The following is an 11,768-nucleotide window of genomic DNA, read 5'->3' on the forward strand; positions in this document are numbered from 1 at the left end:
TGCAGTCGTTCGAAACTGTTCCTGGTCGACTTGAGTAATTATAAATACGTTTTGCCTTAGGTAAGCGAGTGTGATACAGGTGTTACGGATTATGTGCTTTACTCCTTTCTTTTTGGAAAGGTGCTTTTACCAGACTACGTATTAACGCATATAGAGCGTTTTCGAAACGACTCACTTTGCAGTGTCCCAATAAACATTGTGCATGAAGAACTCGCTGATTTTCTCAAAAGTTGGTCGGACTAGCTAAGCAAATTTTATAGCATTTTTAAGCCTATGGTCTTGTTCATAATTGGTGGGAAAAAAATCAAGAAAATCCAACCATGCAAACCGGAGATATCTTTGATTTGGTAAGGCTATGTATATTTCGACCTGCACAATGTAATTTCCACACTAATTGTACAGGAGGAATATAATATAGCCTTACAAAATCAACGACATCTCTGGTTTGCATTGATGAATGTTTTTGATATCTTCACTAATTATAAACACGATCATGGCTTTAAAATATTATAAAATGTGATAAGCTAGTGACCACCTTTTGAGCAAATCAACGACTTCTTCATGTACAATGTTTATTGAGACACGCTGTGTATTAGCCCCCCTACTTCGGGAACTCCAGCGACATTTTCGTGCCTGCAGGAACATTCAATCGGTTGATATGAAGCCAAAAGTTGGAATATTTTTGTTTAGTTTGGCTCTCAGTGATTCAGAAGTCGAAGCCGAAGCAAAAGACAAAGGTTTCGAAAAAAAAAATATTCCGAAATACCTGTGACATTTAACCCATTCCTGTTGGTCGAGAGCCCGCCACGTGGGCGGTTTAAACCGCCGGTAAAGCACCGCTGCGTCGTGCGCCACATCGCGCAGGACGCGCCGCGCGCGAGCCAACTTCTATAAAAGGAGATTTTTAGCACTACGCGCGCGAGGCACATACCATGCACAATTATGGCCTGACGGGTGTGTCACACAACCTGAAGAAAAATTATTGAACAAAATCGTTGAAATATTTTATGTTTATATTTGTTTAGACTCTTTGACCGAAAGGTATTTATGAATGGGAATAAATGGGTATTAAACACGTACGTTGTGACCGGCCAGGGGCATGGACGCAGATAAAGTCAGAGCCGAACCGGCCAAGGACATATTGATAAAAACTGTATACTGGCAATTTCGCAGCAAATTGAAGTGTACAAAATGTTCATTTAAATTTATTTTATTTATATACATATAATGTATTAAAGGCCTGAAGCATTTTCATTTGATCTGACTCTGAATAAAAGCCCGCGAAAGCAAAGTGTGTCGTGTGTTTTGTTAATATATGTAGCTTTATTATGCTTTACTTGTCTAATGTATAATTCTAGCAATCTCTATGTCTTTGTGTTGTTTGTTTTTCTGCTTGGTTCTTTTCGTTGTTTTACAAGTTTTAATTTTTAAGCCGTTAGCCTAATCTGCCAAAAACTGTTATGGTTTTATGTCCGGTCTTCATCAGTTTAAAAACCGGGTTTTTTTTTTAGAGGAGCGGCTGAAAGCTGCAGACTACGTGTTACTTTTGAGCGATGCGATTGAAATTGTTTGGCTAATAATAATCGGGACCATAAGTAATGATGCGACGGTACGGGAGGCGTAAGCGCTCGGAAAAGTCGCCTGTCCACTCACCATTTTGCGTCGTTATATTGTCGGCCACATTATCGGTAGCTGAGCATCTCTAATATCAAAATATTGAGATGTACATTGTAGATATTATGTGGGCCTGATGAAATGAGCACATTGATCCAGTAGGCCAGTTTTTCCCGGGCCGCATGCGTATCCCATATGCGCATCATAATCAAATGGTCCTTATTAATACCTTCCTTGCAGCCTTATCCATGCACTGTACCAAATACTGCAATCTCCATGCAATTAAGAAACCCTCGGCATGCACCTGCATGATAGATGCCTTCAGTTGGGCAAACTGGCAGCCGAACCTGTGTGAGTCAAATATAATCTGCCTACAGCAAACCGGCGCGTAATACTGCGCTCGTAGTATCCAAATATTTCGCTAGTAATGAGGATGCCCAACTATCGGCAGCGGGGTAGCCGGGGGTGCATTTGCCCCCCCCCCCCCCGCCCAGTTTTCCCTCGGCCCATCCCCGCCCACCACCAATTTTCTCCCAGCACTTTATCAACATATAGATTAATTATGTTTATTTTTTCATTAAGATCCGTAAAATGTGGACACATTTTGGACGGATGAAAGCATTATGAAAGCATTATAAACATTGGTACTTAAGACAAAACAAGCCACACATGCACTTATACAGCCGTAGATAGTGCATCTAACGTCTTTGTACATGGCACATGTTATACACCATTCTGCTGTTTGATACATTTCTCATTCGTGAAAGCGACTACACTTCTAAGTTGCTTTAGTGGCTTATTTCCGGACCATCGGCAGTGGGCACGTGCGCGTACGGCTTTTTTTTTTTTTTTTTACTGCGCCCCAAAATATGTCCTCCCCCCCCCCCCCATTGCAATTTCCCCCACCACAATTAAAGAGTCTGGCGACGCCACTTAAAAAATCGTGGCCTCCCCAATGGCCCCCCCCCCCGGAAATTTGATAGTCATTTTTCCACGAGCGACTTTTGTTAACGAGTGCTCCTTTTTAACGTCGCGCAAACAGCTTCCATTGTGCCGCCATGAAGGGCGCTACTATAAATGCTATAAACTAGAGAGTTCTGAGAGCCATGGAATTTAGGAAATTGAAAATATGGCAACACACCTCTGGCCCGGACTTGGGGCTTCCAATTCAGAGCATTTTAGATGTAATCGGGCCCGATAGTGGTGCTATTTAGCCATGTTGTGGATCGCATCCGTTTTCAAGGTGGCTACTTTTCCACTTTGGGAACATCGCTCGTCGTCTTCTTTTAGGCCGCGAAAATTTCTCAAAAAGTCATCGGTCAACCCACCAAAAATGGAAAAGAAAAAGAAAGATGAAATGTTAATCACCAGTTTTCTCTGCAGCCTAAATACCTTTGAGAGTTCTGGGTATTTTTTTTAACGAAATTTGAAGTGTGGGTATTTAGCACTGGTGTCTATGGGAATTTTAATACTTGGACGCACCCACAGAAGTCGGCACGCTGATGCGCTGATGAGCAGTAGTTATGTAGCGCGCCCTCTTTTGGAAGAAATTTGTGAGAATTTAAATACGGAGTGTCGTCACAATGCAATTTCCTTAAATTAGATTTATGTCATTCTTTGACGGTTCCTGTACATGAAAGTAAAGATTTTTTCGTCAAGTATCATGGCAAAACATTGGACGAGATTTAATTTTATTGCAAAGTGTATATCTTGAGATTTCGTCCATACAATAACTTTGTTCACATCGCGAATAGACAGGAGTGCTTGTCGGCGCGAGGTTAGCAGTGTATATATAGTGCGCCCTCTTGGGGGAAAAAATATGACGATAGCATACGCAGTGTCCTAAAAATGCAATTTCCGTTAATTATACTCAATTCATTCTTCCACGGAAATTGAAGAGAAATGGTAATACACCTCTGGCCCGGACTTGAGGCTTCCAATTCAGAGCATTTTGGATGCAATCGGGCCCGAAAGTGGCGCTATTTAGCCATGTTGTGGATGAATCCGTTTTCAAGATGGCTACCTTTCAAGTGGGAAACTTCAGTCGTTTTAGGGGGCGTCCTCTTTGGGTGAGAATTTCTCGAAATTGTCATCGGTCAATTCATCCAAAATGGAAAAGAAAATGAAAGGTGACATGTTGATCATCATATCTCATATCTTGAGATTTCGTATTTACAATAACTTTGTTTACATCGCGAATGGACAGAAGTCGGCGCACGATGCTCTGCATGCCCAATGGCGGAGCGTACAGAGCGAATCTCGATCGCTCTTGTCACGCTCCACCTTTTGGGCATGCACAGCCTCAATCTGGCAACCTTACACAATACAAATAGCCGATTCAGTGATCTTAACCCCGACACGGGAATCACTGAACCGGCTACATTTATTGTGTAAAGTTGCCAGATCGAGGCTCTGCATGCCCATGGCGGAAGTGTGAAAAGAGCGAATGGTTTCCAGTATATGAATATATATTATACATCCCACACTTCCAATTAATTATAACATCCAACACTTCCACTAGGTGAATGTGTCTCACTTTACGACCGTCCACCTCAAAGCTAATTTTATCATGCTACATGCATTTTGCCCTCGTGCAAAACTGAAAAACCACCTAATCTTGAACTTAAAAGGGAAACAATGAAACCAAAAATTCACGTTATTTTAATGTGATCCTTTATTACATGTTGGCCTATTTCGAAGAGTTACAGACATACGAAAATACAGCACTAAGGCCATATATAATTATGGGCAATATACATTTCTTATCACTCTAAATAATATATGCACGTGTACACATTTTAATTAGTCTATAAATGCTGGTCATCTGATCATCTTTTCCCAACATTACTATGTTGTCGGCTCATTAATAATCTCCCTAATTTACTTCTGCTACAGTTTTTATATACATGCAAAAGATCCCATATACCTGTAACATAATCGTTCAGTTTTAATTCCTAATCTGTAATGGCTCGTATATAGTTACAAACTGATTAAAAAGCTGTTTGTAGAATCGTTTCATTGCAAACGTCAAATCAAGACGGATTCGTCTAATTTAAATAAAATGCAGTGTGTGTATTATGCCACACAAAATGAATGATGCTCTGCATTCGAATTATTTATAAATCCCTCACATGATTGCAAGTCAATTTTGTTTGACCTATTTAGCCCTGTTCCACAATGAATGGAAATATTAGGCCAGAAGTGAAATTTATCGGCGCCGAATATGATAAGGTGTTTGAGAAATGGAAATAAGGTATTGCTATGTCTGAAAAGATTTGCGTTATTAAGATCAAGTCGAAGGAATAACCATAGGCCTATTTCACATAATTGTCAGATAAACAGGACGGTACATGCACTTGTACATTACTATTCAGCAAAAAGCATTTAAATGGTACATATGGAATCGGCAATGTTAATTGTAAGGCACGTTGTTGGTTGGATCACCCAGGTGGATATGCAACTGGGGATACAGGTTGTGGGGTATCTGGGATGCGGGTTTCCATGGAGGGCGCTCTAGCAGAGAGATGCGTCCCTTGTACTTCTCGTCCATCTTGTCGGCTACATTGAGAGAGACAAAAAAACATGGTTGCAATTTTTGAACAGCAAAATACACGTGTATACGCGCAACAAACTTTTAAATTACAACAAACGTTGTTCTTCAAAGTTAAAGGAGAACCAAGCCTGGACAAATTATTCAGCAAGACTGATGGATCCAAGTGTGTGGGAAGTGTATGTTCAGTTACGCATGGCTTAAAAAAACGGTCCTCTTGCGAGGGAATCAGTGCATGCCCTGGAAAAGTGTGAAGTCATGATGATAAAGTCCCCGTGCATTAATGGTTGGACATCTTTTCGTATTGTTTCAAGTCTTTTAAGTCATATGTTCACAATACGATTGGGACGTGTCTTGATATTATTTTTGACTTGACACATTGTAAAAAAGTTGGGCGAAATGGGTTGATAATTCGACCAACGATGGTCGAATTATCAACTGCCTACACTCTTGGGCAAATTCTTTCCCAAAAGTTTGATAGTTTTACCCAATTCAACCAAATATGAGGTTATTTCATACCAATGCTTGGTAAACTACTTTGCCCAACAGTGTTTTTATCCAACCTTTTTACAGTGCACGCGCGTGAGTTGTGAGAAGCACTCGACTAGAACACAATACCGGTACATCTGTAATTGGGCATTTTCGTTGGCCTGTGTGTGGTGGGTGGGGGCAAAAGGAGCTTTCATGTTGCCACATGAACGAAAGCAAAAACGAAAGGTTGTTCCATTTTCCCTCTCTAAGTATACGTTCATAGCTAAAGATTAACATACCGTATGTCTTCCTCTGGTTTGACCCGCCGCCAGTGCCTGATCTCTCGGGCGTTTTCTTGGCTCCGGCGCTGCGTGAGGCCGGTCTCTGGCCACCCGTAGCCGAACCGCCCCGGGTACGGGACTCCGGGCGACTACCCGCCTGTGCTCCTGACGATGGTCGCTGCTCATAGATGCCCATGCCTAAACGGTGTGTTGTGGAGCACCACTTGGCCGACTGCGAAGATAGTTGAAAACAATACATACATACATCGATATTTATTTCCTATTAATGAATCGGTACAATATTATCTGTGAGATCTCGGACATTTTGTCATTCAGGTATAGAACTTAGCAAGGCCTGGTTGTTTCACCTTGGGAACTACGTAGAGACTAGACGTAGCAGCTTGAAAAACATGTTGTTGACTTGATCCCTATAATAATCACCATTTGGTATGGCTATTTCATTGAGCACAACATGATCACATCGACAGTGTCTATCTAACATCCAACTGGTGAGATGCTGATACTGGCTTGGGGAAATAACCACATAACACACAAAATCGTTGTATGACCGGCAGCTTCCCCAACCGAGGCATAGGCCAAGTCTCCGCACATCTTTCCATTTGGTACAACGATGATGCTCACCGGTCCAATTCAGTTTAAAAAAAAAACGGTTCTTGAAGTAAATTTGGACATATAGATTACATTCTGTACCCAAATTATGCTTAATGCCTTCGCTGAATCTTGGGTTATAGCATGCACAAAATGTAAATCATCCGTGCACCTTGCAGCTTTGAACTACATGTACATATAACCTTGAGTAAGGAATAGGCATAAATGGACTAAAACATTTTGTTCTACGTCTGTACTCGTGTTCTGGTTTTTGCTGTGTGAACATTTTTTTGAGACGATTTTCCACCAAAAATAATTACTTACAGACCTACCTGCTATCTTCGCGAAATCTAGGATGAGAAATCGAAGGAAATTCTCGCTAGCAGTGTGCCTTCCAACGGCAGCAACCTGTTTGGACTACGGGATGTGCATAGAACCTCAGGCTATGCCCCCTAAACTGATCAAGTATTCTAACAAAACCCGGTACCTGGTTACCTGATGTGGTTGGCTAGTTCCTAACAAAGGAAAGTTCTGCGGAGTGGGCCTGTTCGTTTCACTACACGTACGCATGTATGTCTGGCTTGCATGTATCGATTATTGAAATCTATATTAACTTATACTCATGAGATGGAATTTGCGTTGGGGTTATATCTAAAAATTTATAGCTATTTGCATATTTGCACCTTGATTTCTGCTATTATTCGCAGAGTAAAACAAGGCAAACAGGAAAGTGCTGTCTTGGAATCTCTAGGCTATACCAACCACGATCATCCCCAAAAATACTTCGTCTTGAACAAAGATAAGCCCAGTGACATTTTGCAACCACCTTTTTGCAGCCGCAAAGGAAAACATGACATATCATTATGGTTGCATGTTTTGACTTAGTCCACAAGAAAAAAGTATCTAAAATGAAACAGAATTGTGGACGATGTGTCAATGCGCTTCGATGTTTCATCAATTTCTATATAGCGCGGTAAGTAAAAACGGTAAAGGTCATGATTCTTCATCGTGCAAGAAACGAATAACTACACAAAAATGGGCAAAGTCATGACCACTTACGCTCAACTGGTAACCCTACAATTGTGATTTTGGTGTTTTAAACAATAACAAGTCAATAGCCGCTGCTCTCTATGTGGACATTGTTCAAGGGAAGAACGAATAGCTGTACATGTATTAAAGTGGATAATAACTCACCAGATCGGCGATGCCGTCCGCTGTTTTGAGTAGGACTGGCACGAGGTTGACCACGGCACCCCACAGCGGAACCTCCCCAGTGTTCAACCCCCGGAACTCTTCCAGCGTCTTGTGCTTGTGCAGGTCCGTGAAGTCGTTGTGCTCACCAAGAAACATCTCCCAGAACTCGATCTCCGACTTGATCTTCCTTGCCGTCTCCCTCTGCCGGTCGTGGACGGTGAGCTCCCCGATGGGGTCCCCGATCCACTCCCGGACCCGTTGTGCTAAGGTCCGGAGCGCGTCCACCAGGGCCAGGAAGTGGCCGATCACGGTGGTGAAGTGCGTGGGCCGGTCCTTGTCCAGTCTCTTGGAGTCCTCGTAGCAGTCTCGTACACTGCCGATAGTCGTGACCGACGGACCGTATGTGGTCGTCCGGCCCTTGGGCGATCGCTGCAGGCCGTCGATAAAGCTCCGGCTCTGCTTGAACAGCTTGGTATAGTCACCCTGACGCAACTGGCGAATTTCCTCGCTGAGTTGGCCGTTGACTTCTTCGATGTACCTGAGGGTTGCTGAGGGATCCTTCTTGGCCATGGCAAATATTTGGCGGGACGGTTTCGTATTATGAGTTGTATATTAATAAACTGTGAAAATTTCCTCCTTTACCACCAGTATACCATTCGAACCTGAGAAGAAAATTGAGGTTGATCTTAAGGAAACGATGAGCGAATGTTTTCCAACAATCTATAAATGTGAAACCGTACTTTTCTCACGAGAGCCTTCGTATGTTTTCAGTGTTCTCAACACTTTTCGCAGAATGTCAATTTCTACAGTGATCATAAAACTTGTGAGAAAGATGAGGTGGTTAGATCTGATGCATGTATACGTAGATTTGGCTGAATGATGTGATCTTGGAGACCTACAATCCCGGCCACATCTCGCTGGGCCCCAACCCCCCGGCCCCCTGCTCAAGGTTGTCTCTCATTGTGCGATGTGTGCTCCATCAGCTGGAGAGAACAACATTAATGACTGGGGAAGCGGGGGATCGGAGTTGGTGACCTTGGGAGGCCAAGATTATTTCTAAATGTCCCAACCATTTTGGCCGGGATTGTAGTTTGCATGTCACGGAAGTAAAGAGGCAGCGCCCACATAGGCCTTCCAGAACTATAAGCAATGCACCTTTTATAGGTGTTATGCCGAGTTAGACGGCAATCATGGGCTTTGTATCGCAAGTATCTAGGCAAAGGTGTCCAGTATGTGCATTCATTATAAATCTAGGTAAAAATAATGCACACGTTGGTTGCAGACGGCAAGTCTTCTGCCCCGCCACCAACGGTATATAAACATCGGTACAGGGAGGGGGGCGGGGTCCCCCACCACGCCCTCCCCCTAATTACAGCCATACATGTACATGTATATGGAGTGCCTCTCAGAAACGCCAATTGGACCCTTAGGCTACTTTCGCTTCTTGTCGACCCCAATGAGATTAAAAAAAAACGAATTCAAGAGATTGATGTTAAACTGCCAATTTGCTGCTCAACATCTTGCCCAAGTTTCAACTGTCGACATTGAATGGCAAATTCTTTCAAAAAGTAGGTTTTTCTCAGCCACCAACTGTCGTGTGGAATATTGCTCATCATCATATTTGTTTCACCAAAGTGTTGGTGGTGCACGGCTAACCCACACTTTCTGTATTAAAGCTAGAAAGCAAGTCCCCGAAACAGGATACAGTTGATATAGTCGATAGAATTCAGTTCGCCTGTTAGCTTACAACATGAAGCACTAACACATGGCAAAAACGGGTAAGAACCATTTAGTGCTGATTTGGGAATTAAATGACGTCACGATGTAGTAAAGTCGACTCCGATTGGCTGGCGTGTGGCTTGCATATATCTGCATGTCTAAACATATCAGACGTTATTATGAGACTTGGCTCCGTGGACAACGGGTGATACTTAGACTAATAACCTCTGACGTGCTAAGAAAAAAAAACTCCTCAGAAGTTCTCTTATTTTTGAAAAAAACAATCGTTCATTTTTATCTCTACATAATACAGGCAACGGTTTTCCCCAATTCCCTCTTTGCCCCTATGCATATGTATAGGCCTATAAACCTGCACCCAAAATCCGGAACCGCGCTATTCCGTGTATCATTTTACAACCGAGGGCCCACGGTCATGACCGCATGTCAATTATCAGGACCTATGCAGCTTATTAGCTACCAGTGGAAGCATAATTCTTACAGAAAAAGTGCTAGACCAGTATCCTACTATACTGTTTTAAATTTATGATGACTGTTAAAACAGTCATCATAAATTTCGGAATAAGGGTTCGTGCATGTACGAGTCAAGGGGAATAATTTCTCAATGTAGTAATAGTAACTTACCTGATGGATACGGGCAGGTTTACTTCACACCCAGTACGGCGACGTCCAGTCAAGAAGTCTAAATTAGCAGGTGTAATTCGCTTTTTTCTCTATAGACTCCGGAGCACACGAAAAATGTACCAGTTAAAATCCCAAAGGTGCACGAAAATTGTGTACGTTAACAACAGATATGATTACAAGGCACGCTTGGGATATTTTACAAGTATAAACACATGGCACTGACACTGATTTACCCGTACAACTCTGTATATTGTACAAGGCCATTGATTGTAAGTGAACACAAAAAGCCCGACTGCCGTAGCGACGACCCCCGGCCCTTAGAAACGGGGTAAATAATAACAAACCCTAGCCGTACGTGGTCGGACCCTCATGCATATTATGTACGTACACATGATGTCACATGCACAGTGCACTTTGTTCAGGAGATTAGGCGGGGGCGTGTACTATGTCGTTCACATAGGGTATTTACATACATGGGTTGTTATAAAGCATAATCTGATATGTGGGAAACCATGATAATTGAGTCTCAGTCTCATACAAAGAGCTAGTGCAAGAATTGCACCTGCACAGGAAAATACATGTTGATTGAAATCGTCTGGAACATAATTATGGCAAGTCAATATGTATAAAGGGAAACCCTTTTCCCCTGTTTGCAAGACGAAACTGTTTCGCACTGTACACTGAACTAAAATGTGTTGGAGTTATCGTAATTGATAAACTGACGTGAAATGACGATAATATAACTTTACAGCAGGGTTCGACCTTAACTTTTTTCCACAAGCCAGCCGGCTTCTGAAACGGACTCTTATACACTAACCCGCGGGCTAATTCACTAACCCGCATGTTTCCCTTTTATAAAGTGTCTCATAAACAACAATGTGCATACATCTAAAACGTCTATCCTGTGAGGCAATCTTGTCAGTGCTTTTGATAAACAGATCTAATAATTAAAAGTTAACCCCGAAAAAAGTTAATAAAATTAGACACAAATTGATACAAGCTTGCTCTCTGAATTTAATGATTAATTTCTTCCTGTCCTTTCATCTTTGCCGTAGTCTAATAATTTTTGACTTGCCAGCCGGGCTACTTATAAGGAATATATAAAGTTCGACTTGCCCGCCGTTGTTTTTACTATTTGGCTAGCCGGGCTACCGCTAAAGTCGAACCCTGTATTATATTGCTAAAACCAGTTCTCTCCATCTGAAACTTCGGACGTTTCTTCCCCGGCCCTCCAATTACGATTTAGGCCTATACATTCTTCCTTATCTCACTCCAACATTGTCTGGGCGCGCTTTAAGTAACGGTCAACTTTACTCTCTTATTGTAGGTTTTCCCGGCTATATAAAAACGTTTATCATTCGAATCTACCGTTTCTAATAATACAATTCGTCCATCAACATCGATTTTGTGCACTTCAAATGTTTAATTTCGTCTTTTGTCAGACAATTTCAATTCAGTTCAAGTAAATTCAACTTAAGACAATGATGATACGTTTTCGTCTCGGAGTATTCGATTTCGTCTCGTCTACGCCAAACTTTATAATTCAGAAATCAAATTTGTTTAATTGATTTATATTAGACGAATTCGATCTCTGAATAAGGCAATTCGGCAACAGCTTATTTAGACGAATAAATCTGCAATGACGAATATTCTCGACCCGGTGACTAAAGAGGGTAACCAAACTTTAA

General features: G+C 42.0%; 1 protein-coding gene across 1 annotated transcript; it reads right to left on the reverse strand.

Moving 5' to 3' along the window:
* Nucleotides 1–4,264: 4,264 nt before the first annotated feature.
* LOC119726568 lies at nucleotides 4,265–10,367 on the reverse strand. Its single transcript, XM_038198305.1, has 4 exons — nucleotides 10,081–10,367; nucleotides 7,720–8,381; nucleotides 5,935–6,148; nucleotides 4,265–5,172 (listed from the first exon to the last, which is right to left on the reverse strand). Exons 2-4 carry the CDS (start codon nucleotides 8,287–8,289, stop codon nucleotides 5,027–5,029), a joined length of 930 nt encoding a protein of 309 aa, XP_038054233.1. The 5' UTR covers nucleotides 8,290–8,381; nucleotides 10,081–10,367; the 3' UTR covers nucleotides 4,265–5,026.
* Nucleotides 10,368–11,768: the final 1,401 nt, after the last annotated feature.

Source organism: Patiria miniata, unplaced genomic scaffold, assembly GCF_015706575.1.
Source record: "Patiria miniata isolate m_02_andy unplaced genomic scaffold, ASM1570657v1 HiC_scaffold_2, whole genome shotgun sequence".
Lineage (NCBI taxonomy): Eukaryota > Metazoa > Echinodermata > Asteroidea > Valvatida > Asterinidae > Patiria > Patiria miniata.

Coding starts and splice junctions, on each gene's coding strand:
- LOC119726568 (XM_038198305.1), bottom strand. CDS start 8,289: ATGGCCAAGAAGGATCCCTCAGCAACCCTCAGGTACATCGAAGAAGTC. Junction 6,149..7,719: donor CGGACGGCATCGCCGATCTG/GTGAGTTATTAT, acceptor CTATCTTCGCAG/TCGGCCAAGTGGTGCTCCAC. Junction 5,173..5,934: donor AAACCAGAGGAAGACATACG/GTATGTTAATCT, acceptor CTCTCAATGTAG/CCGACAAGATGGACGAGAAG.